Here is a 15,131-nt window from a genome sequence, read left to right on the forward strand (position 1 = left end):
GGCAGCCAATGCCTGGGGTGGGGCCCGGCCAGGGAGGGGTTAACGGGGCAGGGGGGGGGGGGCAGCACTGGCGCAGAGGCAGGAGCTGCTGCTGGCTGGGGTCCAGCTTCTCCCGGACGCCTGGGTTCCCTCTAGCCCCCCTTGGGTCCACTGGGCAACTAGGAGATCAGAGGAGTGGGGGGCTACGTTCTCTCGGACGCCTGGGTTCCCTCCAGCCCCCCTTGGGTTTCACTGCTTGCCCAGGGGGTCCGAGGAGCGGCAGCCCCGTTGTCCCGGACGCCTGGGTCCCCTGAGCTCCTTCTGAACGCCTGGCTTCCACCCCTGAACGTTCCCCGGACGCCTGGGTTCCTCTTGGACTCCGCCTTGGCAGGGATTTAGGGGCCAGAATCTCCCGGTCGCCTGGGTTCTTACCAGCTCCTCCGACGTAACCTTGGCCAGGACAGCACAGGAGGTAGGAGCCAAATTCTCCCGGACGTCTGGGTCCCTCACCAGCTGAGATTCACCCCGGACGCCTGGGTCCTACTGCCGACTTAGCTGCACCCCCTGGACGCCTGGGTCCTACTGCCGACTTAGCTGCACCCCCTGGACGCCTGGGTCCCACCACTGGCTTAGCTGCACTCCCCAGACACCTGGGTCCCACCACTGGCTTAGCTGCACCCCCTGGACGCCTGGGTCCCACCACTGGCTTAGCTGCACCCCCCGGACGCCTGGGTCCCACCGCCGGCAGAGCTGCACCCCCTGGACGCCTGGGTCCCACCACTGGCTTAGCTGCACCCCCTGGACGCCTGGGTCCCACCACTGGCTTAGCTGCACCCCCCGGACGCCTGGGTCCCACCGCCGGCAGAGCTTCACCCCCTGGACGCCTGGGTCCCACCACTGGCTTAGCTGCACTCCCCAGACACCTGGGTCCCACCACCGGCTTAGCTGCCTCCCGCGGACGCCTGGGTCCCACCGCCGGCAGAGCTGCACCCCGGACGCCTGGGTCCCTTGGTGGCTGAGCTGCAGCCCGGACGCCTGGATCCCACCATCGCAGAGCTTCACCCCGGACACCTGGGTCCCGCCGCCCCCTCGGCCCGGTGCCCGTGGACCGAGCCGTGCCCTCGAGGTGGCCGTCTCCCTGCGTCCCCTGGCCCGTCACCATGGCTGGCCACGTGGGGCAGGAACTGGGGCGCCCGTACCCCTTGGCGGGGCAGGGCCTGCACCTGGACGCCGTCCCGCCGGGCCCGGCCAATGGGGCGCCCCACGAGGGGCCCGGCAGCTTCCTGCCTGAGGCCTACAATGGGGCGGCCCCCGGGCAGAGCTACAGCTACCGGCTGGACTACGGGCCGCAGGGGGGGCTCCTGGAAACACAGCCGGGGGACCCCCCCGGGCACCAGGCCCTGCTCCGCGCCTGGTGCCCCTTCCCCATGGGCGGGGAGGGCTGGGCGCCCCCCTACGGCCCCGCCCAACCCGCTGCGGCCTACGAAGGCCTGAAGCCTGACATCAAGCCGGAGCGGGAGTGCGGCCAACAGGGTCCCATGTACGGGCACCCGGCCCAGGCCTGGGGGGGCTGCTTCCTGCCCCAGGCCGCTTCCCGCCCCCCGGCCGCCCTGCCCCCACCGCCCCCCGGCCCCGCGGGCGAGGGGGGCGAGGGCAGTGGGGCCAGCAGCCCCCAGAGTGATGGCAGCAGGGGCAGCCCCGGAGCGCCGGCGGCCCCCGGCGAGGTCAAGGCGGAGGAGGCCGAGAGCGGGGACGAGGTATGGACAGGCTCTGCGGCTGGGCGAGATCTCCCGAGATCCCAGCAGATCCCCTGAGCTACGGACCGGGTCCCTAGGGATCTCTGCTGGCTCCACCCTGTGGTGCTAGAGAGATCCCAGCAGATCCCGTCACATCTCAGCTGGGCAGAGTTTGGGACAGGAAGTGGAGTAGAGTCCTGGCTCCCAGCCCCCCCTGCTCTAACCACTAGGCCCCCACTCCCTTCCCAGAGCTGGGGAGAGAACCCAGGAGTCCTGGCTCTCAGCCCCCCCTGTTCTAACCACTAGGCCCCCACTCCCTTCCCAGAGCTGGGGAGAGAACCCAGGAGTCCTGGCTCCCAGCCCCCTCCCCCCTTCAGGCTGGGCTCTGTGTCCGGCTGCCCCAAAGGAAGATACGTTCCTGCTCTCTAATTGGGACTCCTCCCTGATTTACAATCACCTGTGAATTCCCCCTAGAGCACACTGGCCTGGCCCCACTCCCCAGCCTAAGGGGGCTGGGAGCCAGGACTCCTGGGTTCTCTCCCTGGCTCTGAGAGGGAAGTGGGGGCTGGTGGTTAGAGTGGGGTGGGGGCTGGGAACCAGGACTCCTGGGTTCTCTCCTGGCTCTGGGAGGGGAGTGGGGGCTGGTGGCTTAGAGCAGGGGGGGCTGGGAGCCAGGACTCCTGGGTTCTCTCCTGGCTCAGGGAGGGGAGGGGAGTGAGGGCCGGTGGTTAGAGCGGGGAGGGGGGGGCGCTGGATGCCAGGACTCCTGGGTTCTCTCCTGGCTCAGGGAGGGGAGGGGAGGGAAGTGGGGGCTGGTGGTTAGACCAGGGGGCTGGGAGCCAGGACTCCTGGGTTCTCTCCTGACTAGGGGAGGGGAGTGGGGGCCAGTGGTTAGAGCGGCGGTGGGGGGCTGGGAGCCAGGACACAACTTCCCTTCTTGTCCCAAAGGCGGGAGGGTGTCCCCCAGCTGCTGTTCCCCAGAGGTGGCTGCAGCGCAGGCGGAGCTGGTCAGACAGGTGTGGGGTCGTTCTCATTCCTGAGCGATGGGGCCATTGCCTGGGTGATGGGAACAGATCGTCCATGCAGCGCCCCAGGTCTCCAAACACAGGGGCAGGAGCCAGGACTCCTGGGTTCTCTCCCCAGCTCTGGGAGAGGAGTGGGGGCTAGTGGTTAGAGCGGGCTGGGAGCCAGGACTTCTGGGTTCACTCCCTGGCTCGGGAAGCAGAGTGGGTTCTAGTGGTTAGAGCAGGGGGCACTGGGAGCCAGGACTCCTGGGTTCTCTCCCCAGCTCTGGGAGGGGAGTGGGGGCTGGTGGGTTAGAGCAGGGGGGGCTGGGAGCCAGGACTCCTGGGTTCTCTCCCCAGCTCTGGGAGAGGAGTGGGGACTAGTGATTAGAGCGGGGGGGGGGGGGGGAGCTGGGAGCCAGAACTCCTGGGTTCTCTCCCGGCTCTGGGAGGGGAGTGGGATCTGGTGGTTAGAGCGGGGGGGCTGGGAGCCAGAACTCCTGGGTTCTCTCCCTGGCTAGTTGGGGAGGGGCTCTGGGTGTGTCAGGAATGGACAATCTCTTCACAAAGATTCAATCGGCTCATCTGGGGCAGTTGTTACCTGGGCTCCATCTGTGTCCTCAGCCCCGGGACTGGGGCGGCCAGATTCCTGCAGGACGATCGGCCAGGCCAGAACCCTGGCTCCAGGCTGGAAACTCCCCCTACCCTAGCTCTGCTGGTGCCCCTCACTCCAGACCCACAGCCTCCTGCTAGCCCAGCCCTGCGGACTGTCCCCAGCTCTGGGAGGGGAGTGGGGTCTAGTGGTTAGAGCAGGGGCAGGGCTGGGAGCCAGGACTCCTGGGTTCTATCCCCTGGAGCTGGGAGGGGTGTGGGGTCTAGTGGTTAGAGTGGGGGCAGGGCTGGGAGCCAGGACTCCTGGGTTCTCTCCCTGCCTCTCCCCACTGACAGGCCCTGTCCCCTCCTCCAGGAGACCCCGAGCACGGAGGAGATGGAGCAGTTTGCCAAGGAGCTGAAGCACAAGCGGATCACGCTGGGGTTCACGCAGGCCGACGTGGGGCTGGCCCTGGGTGTGCTGTATGGTGGGTGTCATTGGTGGGGGGGCACCCGGACGCCGGGGTCCATTCCTGGATGGGCCGGGGGGACGCCAGGGTGCTGTTTCTCCTGAGGTGGGGGTGGGGAGGGTTCACCAGGACGCCGGGGTTCCTTCTGAGACATGAGGGTGTCCCAGGACACCTGGGTTCATTTCCAAAGTGGTGTGGGGAAGGGGCCCGGACGCCAGGGTCTGTTCACAGGGCAGGGGGGTGTCCCTGGACACCGGGGCCCATTTCCAAGGGGGTGGGGGGGAGGGGCCCAGATGCCAGGCTCCGTTCACAGGATGGGGGATGTCCCTGGACACTTGGGCCCATTTCCGAGGGGGTGTGAGGGAGGGGCCTGGACACCAGGGTCTGTTCACAGGGCAGGGGTTGTCCCTGGACACCGGGGCCCATTTCCAAGGGGGTGTGAGGGAGGGGCCCGGACGCCGGGTCCGTTCGGAGGGCAGGGGCTCCCCCCCGCAGTGAGATGGCTGGGGGGGGCTGCCCATTGGGTCCGGGCAGGGCTGCCCCCCGCCCTGGGCCCTGAACCCCCCCTCGCACCCCGCAGGGAAGATGTTCAGCCAGACGACCATCTGCCGCTTCGAGGCCCTGCAGCTCAGCTTCAAGAACATGTGCAAGCTGAAGCCGCTGCTTCAGCGCTGGCTGGATGAGGCCGACGGCAACGCCAACCTGCAGGAGGTGGGTGGGGGGCCCCATGGGGGGAGGGGTGGGTGGGATTTTGGGGGGGCACCTGTGGGGCGAGATCGGGGGGCTGGGCCCAAAGGGTGGTTGGCATGTTGGGGACTGGGTGAGGCGACGGCCTGCTGTGTGTTTGGGGGGGAGGTTGTGGGGGGTTGGGGTGACTGTGGGGGGATGGTGGCCTGCTCTGGGGGGGCTGTGGTGAGTGAGTGGGTTGGTGTGAGGGGGGGCAACGGCCTGCTGGGGGGCTGCTGGTGTGACTTGGGGAGGGAAACGGGGGGCGCTGGGTTGACTCTGGGAGGGACTAGGGCTGGGTGGGATACTGGGGTGACTCAGGGGAGTCCTGGGGGTGCTGGGGTGACTCTGTGGGGGAAATGGGGGAGCCAGGGGCAGGCGCAGGTGGGGTGAGTGTGGGGGTTGATGTGTCAAGGCGGCAATGGCCTTCTGTGGTGACTCTGTGGGGGGATGGGGCGAGTCGAGGTGCTGGGGCAGGGCTGGGGACTCTGCGGGAGGACGGGGGATGGGGTAAGTCTGGGCACTGTGGTGACTCTGTGGGGGGGAGGGGGGATTTGGGGGTGCTGCAGTGACTCTGCGGGGGGACAGGGTGAGTCTGGGCACTGTGGTGACTCTGCGGGGGGGAGGGGGGATTTGGGGGTGCTGCAGTGACTCTGCGGGGGGATGGGGTGATTTGGGGGTGCTGCAGTGACTCTGCGGGGGGACGGGGTGAGTCGAGGCGCTGGAGTGACTGAGGGGGAATGGGGTGAGTCGAGGCGCTGCGGTGACTCTGTGGGGGGATGGGGTCAGTCGAGGTGCTGGGGTGACTCTGCGGGGGGACAGGGGATGGGGTAAGTCTGGGCGCTGTGGTGACTGCCAGGGGATGGGGTGAGTCGAGGCGCTGCGGTGACTGCGGGGGGACGGGGTGAGTCGAGGCGCTGGAGTGACTGCGGGGGAACGGGGTGAGTCGGGGCGCTGCGGTGACTCTGCGGGGGGACAGGGTGAGTCTGGGCACTGTGGTGACTGCGGGGGGATGGGGTGAGTTGGGGCGCTGCGGTGACTCTGCGGGGGGACAGGGTGAGTCTGGGCACTGTGGTGACTGCGGGGGGACGGGGTGAGTTGGGGCGCTGCGGTGACTCTGGGGGGATGGGGTGAGTCGAGGCGCTGGAGTGACTGCGGGGGAACGGGGTGAGTCGGGGCGCTGCGGTGACTCTGCGGGGGGACAGGGTGAGTCGGGGCACTGTGGTGACTGCGGGGGGACGGGGTGAGTCGGGGCGCTGCGGTGACTCTGTGGGGGGACGGGGTGATTTGGGGGCACTCCGGGGGGACGAGTTGAGTCAAGGCGCTGGGGTGACTCTGTGGGGGGGCCCCCACCTGTCCCCCAGATGTGCAGCATGGAGAGCGCCCTGCTTCAGGCCCGCAAGCGGAAGCGAACCAGCATCGAGACAGCGGCGCGGGGCTCCCTTGAGAGCTACTTCCTGCGCTGCCCCAAGCCCAGCCTGCAGGAGATCGCCCACATCGCCCACGACCTGCACCTCGACAAGGACGTGAGTCCCGGGGGGTGGGGGGGGTGGGGGGCTGTGTGCATGGAGAGGGGCATGGGGGGCTGCGGGTTAGGGGGCTAGGTAGAGGAGGGTGCGGCACATAGGGGAGCTGTGTGCATGGAGGGCTGCGGGTTAAGGGTATGGGGAGGGGAGGGTGCGGAGCTGTTGGGGGCAGGGGCGTAGGCGGTCTGTGGGGGAGAGGCGCAGGGGCAGTCCGTCCCATGGCGCTGACATCCGTCCGTCTGTCCCCCCCCAGGTGGTCCGTGTCTGGTTCTGCAACCGCCGGCAGAAGGGGAAGCGCAGCGGGGGCTGCTCCGTCCGCGATGACTGCGAGGGGGGGGCCCTGCCCTTCGCTCCCCCCGCCCAGCTGCCAGGGCCCCCCATGGGGCACCATCCCCCGCCCCCCCAGGGTTACAACGCCGCCGCCTTTGCCACCCTCTACGTGCCCCAGTTCCACCACGGGGGAGAGCCCTTCGACCCCACTCCCCCAGGGGCCCCCCTCATGGGCCACCCCATGCACTCCACCTGAACGCCTGGGGGTAAGGGTGGGGCAGGCGGACCTGGCAGGGGGCAGACACTGACAGGCCTGTGGGAGGGCAGGGAATTTTAACTGGAAACACCCCCCCTTAACTTTATGGCAAAGGATTGTGGGTAAATTTCCCAGGAGGGGGGTGATTTGCACACCTCTCCCCCCATTTTTAATGTTAAGGCAAGGGATTGTGGGTACCTTTTTATTTACAGGCAAATCTCCCCCCAAGTCTGAAAGGCCTCAATGCACGAAACAACCCAATGCAGGGGGAAGGAATGGTTCTAGATCAGCCTTGTCTAGACCAAGCAGGCGTTCTCGAGCCAGCACCCAATCTTGGCTCCAGAGGCTCTGGACCGCAAACACCCTCAACCAGGCTGGCTCTAGAAGTGGGATGTTCTCAATGTGCTCTAGAACCCACCGTGTCCCAGCCATCTGAGGTCTAGAACAGCTACAGCCTCTCAGTGGACAATCTGGAGCTGATGGTGTTCTAGGTATCTCAACATGTGATGCCAGAAAATCCTGTAATATCTTTATAGGTCTAGAATAGCTAAGAAAGTTCTGGTGGCTCGATTCCTGCCAGCTCCTTTCAGGTATCTTGGGCTGCAGGTCAGGGATCTAGAACCTTGTGGAATCCAGAACATCGGCCCTTCAAGGTGGGAGGGTCTAGTACAATCATGAATACTTTAGAATCAGGCCACCCATGTTGAGAGCCTCTGGGTGTTGATCTAGAACCTCCAGTGTAGCCCTTCAGTCTGTAGGCGCTCTAGAACATCCTGGTGAAACTAGGACTCCATCACGGTGATCTTCTGTGAACCTATGTGTACGCGATCTAGACCAGGGCGTCTCAAACTTCATTGCACCCTGAGCCCCTTCTGACAATAAAAATTACTACATGACCCCAAGAGGGGGGAACCGAAGCCTGAGTCCATCTGATTTCCACTGTCCCGGGTGGGGGAGCCAAAGCCTGAGCCCAACCCACAGTTTGAGAACCACTGATCTAGACTAACCACTCTGGCTCTAGAGCCCAGTCACCCACTTTGGAGGCCTCCACCCATGGAGGGTCTAGAGCAGGGGTGTCCAAACCTTATCTCCCCTTCAGGAACCTCAGGTTGCAGGGGGGATGGTCCAGAGCCACAGCAGCTCTTTGACTCTAGAACAAGTACAGTATGTCTAGAACCTTGCTCCCTTTGCCAAAGACATCACGATACTGAACCATGGTGAGTCCACAACCAACACGTGTCAAGTCTAGACCCACAGTGACTCCAGAACCAGGACAGGAGATTAGAACCACCATGACTCCAGAACCACACAACCCCCTCCAGCATCCGGAGTGTCCGGCTGCTCCGCAACAACCCCCAGGGTCCCCACAGCCCCCCATCTCCCATCCCAGGAACCTCGGGGGGTGGATTCTAGATCAGCCATGTTCCTCTAGACTTTGTAGCTCTTTTTTAGGGAATGGTGTAAATAGTGTAAGACTCTTTTTCTCCAGCAGGAGGCGAGTGGATCCTGACCCCTCTGGCTGCATCCCTGCCACCTGCTTCCCTCCAATCTTTTCTCTCTTTTTTCCCCCTGCTGAATCTGATGTGAGGAAAGTGATTTGGGTTTTACTGGGCGGGAGCGAGAAGCCGGCTGTGTCTTGACGGGAAGCTGCTGCGTACTCGCGCCCGCCTCTTGGTGCCTTATTAAATGACTTGTTACCTAAACAACTTGTGGTGTCTGTGTCCGGCTTTGTAACATGGGGAAGAGCGCCCCCTTTTGCCCTGCTCCCTGCAGCCCAGCGCCCCCTCCCGCCCTGCTCCCCGCAGCCCAGCGCCCCCTCCCGCCCTGCTCCCTGCAGCGCCCTCCCGCCCTGCTCCCCGCAGCCCAGCGCCCCCTTCTGCCCTGCTCCCTGCAGCCCCCTCCCGCCCTGCTCCCCGCAGCCCAGCGCCCCTTTCTGCCCTGCTCCCTGCAGCCCAGCGCCCCCTGCTGAGCCCCCGCCCCCTGCAGCCCAGATGCACAGAGGTCCAGCACTCAGAGCCAGGGACAGCGCCCCCTCTAGTTTCCCAGGCAGAGCTTGCAGTGTGACAGTACCACACTCTGCTGCATGGAGTGAGAGGCAGCGTGTGGCTCCAAGCTCCAGCAGGGAAGCTAGGGTGGGACCCAGAACCCCAGCCGCTGACTCAGGGAGGGGCCTTGCAGGGCAGGATTTAACCCCCCAAGGCCACCTGGCCATGGCTACCTCCCCACCCCTTCCCAGCCAGGAAACCCCCCACCCTGGGCTAGCGCCGCAGCCCTGACACTGCCTCTTCTCACTGGGGCGGGTGTAACAGGAAAAGACTGAAGCTCAGGTCATGGGGGCAGCAAGAGAGAGAACCCAGGAGTTCTGGCTCCCAGGACCCCCCTGCTCTAACCACTAGACCCCACTCCCCTCCCAGAGCCAGAGAGAGAACCCAGGAGTCCTGGCTCCCAGCCCCCCGCTCTAACCACTAGGCCCCACTCCCCTCCCAGAGCCAGAGAGAGAACCCAGGAGTCCTGGCTCCCAGCCCCCCGCTCTAACCACTAGGCCCCACTCCCCTCCCAGAGCCAGAGAGAGAACCCAGGAGTCCTGGCTCCCAGCCCCCCGCTCTAACCACTAGGCCCCACTCCCCTCCCCACCTGAACCCGGGCTGGGCAGAGAGCTGCCTGCAGCTTCGGGTTGGTTGTGTAGGACCCGATCCAGGGAAGCGACCGCTGTGGCCAGCAGGGAATGGGCCCGAACTGCAGGTGACAGAATAAATCCTATTGGGGGGGGGTCTTGGTCTCCCAACTCCCTGTCCCCTGAGCCACAGTTCCCCTCTGGGGGTGCACCCCTCGGCTTCTCCTGCCCCCGGGGGGGTCAATTCCCAGGCTTGCAATACCAGCCTCCCGCCAGCAGGTGCGCAGTAGCTGAGGAGGGAGCTAGGCACACTCTGCTGCAGCAAATTCAGAGTGGGCGGGAGTTATGCACAAACCATTCGCTGGGGGTTGGTTCTGCGGCGCACGTTAGACTGCAATGGGCACAAGTGGAGCAGGAGGGTGGAGAAAAACGAACAGGTGATTGGTTAGAAACCCTTTTTTTTTTTGGTGCCAGAGCAAAAGAGAGAAAAAATAACCCAGGGGAGAGGTGGATCCGTGTCTCCGCCCATGGCGGGCGGGGGGTGGGGGAGCCATTCACCAGTGTCGTGGGCGGGAAAGGTCCGGTTTAGGAACAGGAAGAAGAACCCCGTTTTAGGAACAGGCTGAAAAATCCAGTGTTTCTGGCCTTTCCGGCACGTTTTCACTCCCTTCTTTTCCGTTTCCCCTCCCCTGGAAGGAAGAAGGGAGCGGGGAAGCGGCTCCATGGGCGGCCATGGTGATTGGGATTATTCGCACGGGGAAATCCAGGTGCATGGAGAAGCGGCTGCTACGGAAAGAAGGAAGGGAATAGGGTGTAAAGGCTGGCAGAGGATTCAATCGCACGGGGTGTATGTGTGTGTGTGTGTCTTGGATGCCCTCCTGGAGTCCCCGTGGGCATGGAAACGGCCGGGTCATCTCCTCGTGCGAGGCTGCACAGCTGTCTTGCTTTGTCACGAGGGCCGTGTGTAATCTCTGCGAGTCGTCTGCTTCAATGCTCGTGCTGCGCACGACTGCCGAATGCTCTGATGAGGCACCGGGCAAACGCCCAGCCAGATTGGGAGTGATAGCCCGGCACGGTCAGCGTGAGGCGCTGCTCACGCGTGGGCGCTCCATTGGCTCTCACCCGCCGGGCACATTTTCACAAGCCACGGCTCACATGCGCTGGGGCTGGATTGTGGAGCTATGGATTGTGGAGCTAGTGCCCCATAGAGGGGAAAGGCCCCGTGTCCCATTCCCTGCTCCCCTGTGGGGGGGGACAGAAATCCCAGCCCAGGGGGATGTGCTCGGCTCCCAGGTTTGCACAATCGTCTTTGCACTTTTGCACAAGTCATGAGCCAGGCATCTCTTGTTTCCATCACCAGCCACGTGCCTGGCTTACGTTTCTTGCTTCACGCTCCTCAGCTGTTTTCACCCAGTCTCCACTTGGCTGGCATGGCGTCACTAGCCGCTGTGCGGGTGTGCATGTTTTCACCCGCCACTGCCTGTGCGTGCACAATCGCCTGGCACAATTTCACCAGTCATTGCTTGTTTCCCACGATTTCACCAGTCCCTTCTAAGGTGTCATGTTTCACCTGTCGCTGCTTGTAAGTGCACAATTGCCTGGCATGGTTTCACCAGTCACTGTCTGCACGCACAATCACCTGGAATGGTTTAACCAGTCACTGTCTGCACGCACAATCGCCTGGCATGGTTTCACCAGTCACTGTGCGCTCACAATCGCCTGGCATGGTTTCACCAGTCACTGTGCGCTCACAATCACCTGGCACGGTTTCATCAGTCGCTGTCTGTGTGCGCACAATCGCCTGGCACGGTTTAACCAGTCGCTGTCTGTGTGCTCACAATCGCCTGGCACGGTTTCACCACTCCCTGCCCATCTTGCACAGTCTCCGGTCTCCTGGCCGCCCCGTGCTCCGTTCCCCCCCTGCCCCGCGGCTACGTGCGGCAGCCCCCGCAGCGGAAGTCGGCCTCCTGGACGGCGCTGTAGCTGCAGCCCACGCAGGCCACGTGGAACCAGGCATCGCAGCCGTCGCACTGCACCCACTGCACCGTCTCGTCCTGGGGCAGGTGGCAGCGCGGGGCCGCGCAGGGCTCCGCCGTCAGCAGCGTCTGCGAGAACACCTGGCAGGTGTCACGCAGCGGGTGCTTCCGCGGCCGCCCCCGCCGCTTCCTGCAACGGGACGGGAGAGGTGAGTGATGCCGGGCCTCCCCCTCTAGGGTGCACCGATTCTGATCCAGCCCCAGGGCGGGGACTGGCTGGCTCAGGGCGGCGGGGAATGGGACACGGGGCCTGTCCCCTCTAGGGGGTGCTGGCTCTGATCCAGCCCCAGGGCGTGGGACTGGCTGGCTCAGGGGGGCAGGGAATGGGACACGGGGCCTGTCCCGCTAGGGGGACGCTGGGCTCTGATCTGGACCCAGGGCGGGGACTGGCTGGCTCAGGGGGGCGGGGAATGGGGATGGGGCCTGTCCCCTCTAGGGGGTGCTGGCTCTGATCCAGCCCCAGGGCGTGGGACTGGCTGGCTCAGGGGGGCAGGGAATGGGACATGAGGCCTGTCCCCGCTAGGGGGACGCTGGGCTCTGATCTGGACCCAGGGCGGGGACTGGCTGGCTCAGGGGGGCGGGGAATGGGGATGGGGCCTGTCCCCTCTAGGGGACACTGGCTGGCTTCACTAGCCCCTAATGTTATCACAGGACCCTACAAGCCAATTGCTGCCTTAATGCTAAACCTGACGGCTCTCCCTTCACCCTCGTTGGCCTCTGAGAGGTCCCGATGCCAGGCTGGAGCCCCCACACCTTACTATAAGTTTGGGGCCTTTCGTGCGCCCAGCTCTGGGGCAGAGTGCTGCAGGCAGTGCCAACTATAACACTGGCCGGACGATGACGGCTGAGGATAGCAGGACAATCTCCAGCCCTTTCGGGTGAGATGTAGGTGCTGTGATCCTGCCCCCTTCACAGAGCATGCTGGGAAACCGACTCTACTCACCCGCTTGGCGTGACCTGGACCTTCAGTCGCGCGTCCGGCTGCGCCCCGCCGCTCCCCGCCCCCTCCGGCGCCCTCCGCAGCGGGCTTTGGCAGCTGTATCCATCCGGCTCACAAGCCCACTGCTCCTCGTCCAGCCGGGTCACCTCGTCCTCCAGCTCGGGGAGCAGCGTGTGGGCCGACTTCCGACGGCTCCTGGAGGCCCCGGGCCGGGCGGGCGGCTCCGACCTCGGGCCCCGGCTCAGGGTGAACGTCAGCGGCTGTGGCTTCAGCTTGCTGATGCTGCCGATGGAGCTGAGGATCAGGGTGGCCTTGGGGCGGGAGGGGCGGGAGGGCCCCGCGGGCCGGGCTAGCGGCCGGATGCGATGGTTGCCGCCGGGCAGCACGGGTTTGAAGCCGCAGGGGAGTGGCCAGGGGGCCTTGGGGGCCGTGATGGCGGCGAAATCCTGCGGCTGCACCCGCACCTTCTGGAAGAGGAAGCAGAACTCCGAGTCGCCAGGCGGGGGCGCCAGGGCGCAGCCCTCGGGCACGGGGTCCGGGTGGCCGAAGGTGACCAGGTCTCCATCACTCAGCTCCAGGCGCCGGCCCCGGGGCACCCGCACCGCGTTGACGTAGGTGCCTGGCGGAGATGGGAAGGAGAGAGCGGGGTGAAGGGGGAGGCCAGGGGTCCCCGGCAGACGTGGGGGTGGGCTAGTGGCCACGGGGGAGCAAGTCCTGCTCACGGGAACTGCCGGGCTCATGGGGGGGACATGCCCAGAGCTTTGGGTCAGGGAATTTCCAGGGGGGTTAATTTTAATTAAACAAATAGAGGTAGAAATGGATGGAGAGATGATAGCTATTGGGGGAGAGAGATTAGAGAGATGGGGGTATATGGGGATGGATAGCCAGACAGGCAGACGTGTATGGGGACAGACAGATGGATAGGTGTGTATGGGGATGGATAGCCAGACAGGCAGACGTGTATGGGGACAGACGGACAGATAGGTGTGTATGGGGGTAGACAGAGAGACAGGTAGATGTGTATGGGGATGAATAGACTGATAGACAGACAGACAGACAGAGGAGTATGGGGGTGAGGGATATACAGACGGATACCTCAGACCAGTGGTTCTCAACCTATTACCTGTTACCCGGTCCACAGGTTGAGAACCACAACACCCCCCTACCTCCCCGACCCCCCCCCACACACACAGACCCTATGCCCAGCACCTCCCGCCCAGAGACTGCTCCACAGAGTGGGGCCAGGAGTGGAGCCCTGGGCAGGGACCCCAGATGCTGCTGTGTGGGGCCGGGCGACAGCCCCAACACTGACCCTGGATCCCGTGGGGCCGTCTGGCAGACCTGGACCCTGGAGTCTGTAGGGCTGGGCGGCAGCCCCAGACCCCACGGAGCCAGCTGGCGACCCCGATGCACTGCGCCAGACAGCCGGGAGCCTTGACCCAGCACAGCCCGGCAGCTGTGTGCTAACTGGGCTGCATGCAGCCCGCGAGCCCAGAACCGCTGCCTTAGACAGAGGGGAGAACACAGAGAGGGAGGGCGGATTGGTTTTGTGTGTGCGATAACTTGTCCTCTGGGATCTTCTCAGTCGCCACTGACATGCAGCCACCTCTGGGGTGGGGCATGTTTAGTGGCCACCCAGGGACTCTGCACTGGGATGACTGGCCTGGGGCTGAAATGCAGCTGCCTCTGGGGTGAGGCTCGGTGGCTAGCAACCCTGGGCGAGGCTTTAAACAGGAAGTGAAAAGGGAATCGTCTCTGATGCGAAGTGCAGAGGAAGGAATTAACTGAGCCGGGATCCAGAACAACAGTGTTAATGCATTAGAGCCAGCGCTGACTGCCAGGGCAGAGCGCCCCCTGCTGAGCTCCCGCCCCGCTCCCCCCAGCACAGCGCCCCCCAGCCCTCACCGTGGGTGCTGCAGTCCACCAGGCAGACCCGCCACTCCCCGGCGGTGCTGTGCGGGTCCCTCTCGGCGTGGATCTCGGCGTGGATGCGGGACACCAGCCCCGGATTGCGCTCCGACACCAGGGGGACGTCGCAGACCTCGGCCCGGCGCCCCAGCCGGTAGGTGCAGTGCGGCCCGGCTGGCCGGAAGGTGTGCAGGTCCCGGTTCGGGTCATCCCCCGGGCAGGCCGGGCCCATCCGCAGCAGCTGGAAGCAGGGCAGGGCCTCAGACGGCATGGCCGGCTCCCCCTCCCCAGCATTGGGGAGGGGGTGCTGGGAGGCAGGACTCCTGGGTTCTATCCCAGCTCTGGGAGGGGAGTGGGGTCTAGTGGGTTAGAGGAGGCGGGGCTGGGAGCCAGGACTCCTGGGTTCTATTCTTCTGAGCAGTTTACTGGCTGAGACCGGAGCAAGTCATGGTAGCAGTGGCTGGAAATTTACCCAGCTCCTGCCCCAGCCTCTCCTGTCCCGTGTGTGTGTGTGTGTATGGGGGGGGGGGGGAAATTAATTCCCTCCCATTACCTCCCTTGTTATCTAGCTGACGACACAACAGCTCACGGCATCGTCTCCCCACCCTGGCTGCTGCTAGAGGGGGTGGGGGGACCCTGCTACCGATCCCACCCCCTGGGGGCTCAGGGGAGCCAAAACATGGGGGTCTTGGAGGCTGAGATAGAGTGAGAGCGACAGGTTGGACCCCTCCCCCTTTCCCAGCTCTGGATCCCCTTTGCCTTCCTGTGCAATGCAGTTCTGGAGCCTGGCAGGGCCCTTTCCCAGCTCTAGACCCACCGCCCCAGTGCTCTATGGCTCTAGAACCCCCCACACGTGTCTCTAGCTGTTCCCTCTGCCCTCAGGATCGAGAACCTCTCACGAACGCCGAACTAGAAAACCTGCCCCCCCCCCATGGGAAAATGGCTCCAGAACATCAAGTCTCTTGGCAATGCTGCTCTAGAACTCAGACCCTGGTCGGCATGGCAACCAGGCTCCTGCGCAGCCCGAGCCCTTGTCTGACCCCTCCTCTCGGCGCTGGGACTCTAGAACCCTGGT

General features: G+C 64.7%; 2 protein-coding genes across 2 annotated transcripts; one reads left to right on the plus strand and one right to left on the minus strand.

Annotated features, from left to right (window-relative positions):
* The first annotated feature begins 1,139 nt into the window (after window positions 1-1,139).
* Window positions 1,140-6,558, plus strand: POU5F1 (POU class 5 homeobox 1). The gene is made up of 5 exons (XM_065415937.1): window positions 1,140-1,736; window positions 3,687-3,798; window positions 4,361-4,491; window positions 5,871-6,032; window positions 6,286-6,558. Exons 1-5 carry the CDS (start codon window positions 1,140-1,142, stop codon window positions 6,556-6,558), a joined length of 1,275 nt encoding a protein of 424 aa, XP_065272009.1.
* A 4,545-nt stretch (window positions 6,559-11,103) lies between these two features.
* Window positions 11,104-14,327, minus strand: TCF19 (transcription factor 19). The gene is made up of 3 exons (XM_065416304.1): window positions 14,054-14,327; window positions 12,152-12,767; window positions 11,104-11,338 (listed from the first exon to the last, which is right to left on the minus strand). The coding sequence occupies exons 1-3, from the start codon at window positions 14,325-14,327 to the stop codon at window positions 11,104-11,106; spliced, it is 1,125 nt and encodes a 374-aa protein (XP_065272376.1).
* Window positions 14,328-15,131: the final 804 nt, after the last annotated feature.

The sequence above is a fragment of the Emys orbicularis genome, chromosome 13 (assembly GCF_028017835.1).
Source record: "Emys orbicularis isolate rEmyOrb1 chromosome 13, rEmyOrb1.hap1, whole genome shotgun sequence".
Taxonomy (NCBI): domain Eukaryota; kingdom Metazoa; phylum Chordata; order Testudines; family Emydidae; genus Emys; species Emys orbicularis.

What these genes read in the sequence shown, in the direction of transcription:
- POU5F1 (XM_065415937.1), top strand. Translation starts at nt 1,140, where the DNA reads ATGGCTGGCCACGTGGGGCAGGAACTGGGGCGCCCGTACCCCTTGGCG. An exon ending in AGGCCGAGAGCGGGGACGAG is followed by an intron (nt 1,737 to 3,686) that starts GTATGGACAGGC and finishes CCCCTCCTCCAG; the next exon opens with GAGACCCCGAGCACGGAGGA. An exon ending in GGCCCTGGGTGTGCTGTATG is followed by an intron (nt 3,799 to 4,360) that starts GTGGGTGTCATT and finishes CGCACCCCGCAG; the next exon opens with GGAAGATGTTCAGCCAGACG.
- TCF19 (XM_065416304.1), bottom strand. Translation starts at nt 14,327, where the DNA reads ATGCCGTCTGAGGCCCTGCCCTGCTTCCAGCTGCTGCGGATGGGCCCG. An exon ending in GGTGGACTGCAGCACCCACG is followed by an intron (nt 12,768 to 14,053) that starts GTGAGGGCTGGG and finishes CATCTCCGCCAG; the next exon opens with GCACCTACGTCAACGCGGTG. An exon ending in GTCCAGGTCACGCCAAGCGG is followed by an intron (nt 11,339 to 12,151) that starts GTGAGTAGAGTC and finishes GTCCCGTTGCAG; the next exon opens with GAAGCGGCGGGGGCGGCCGC.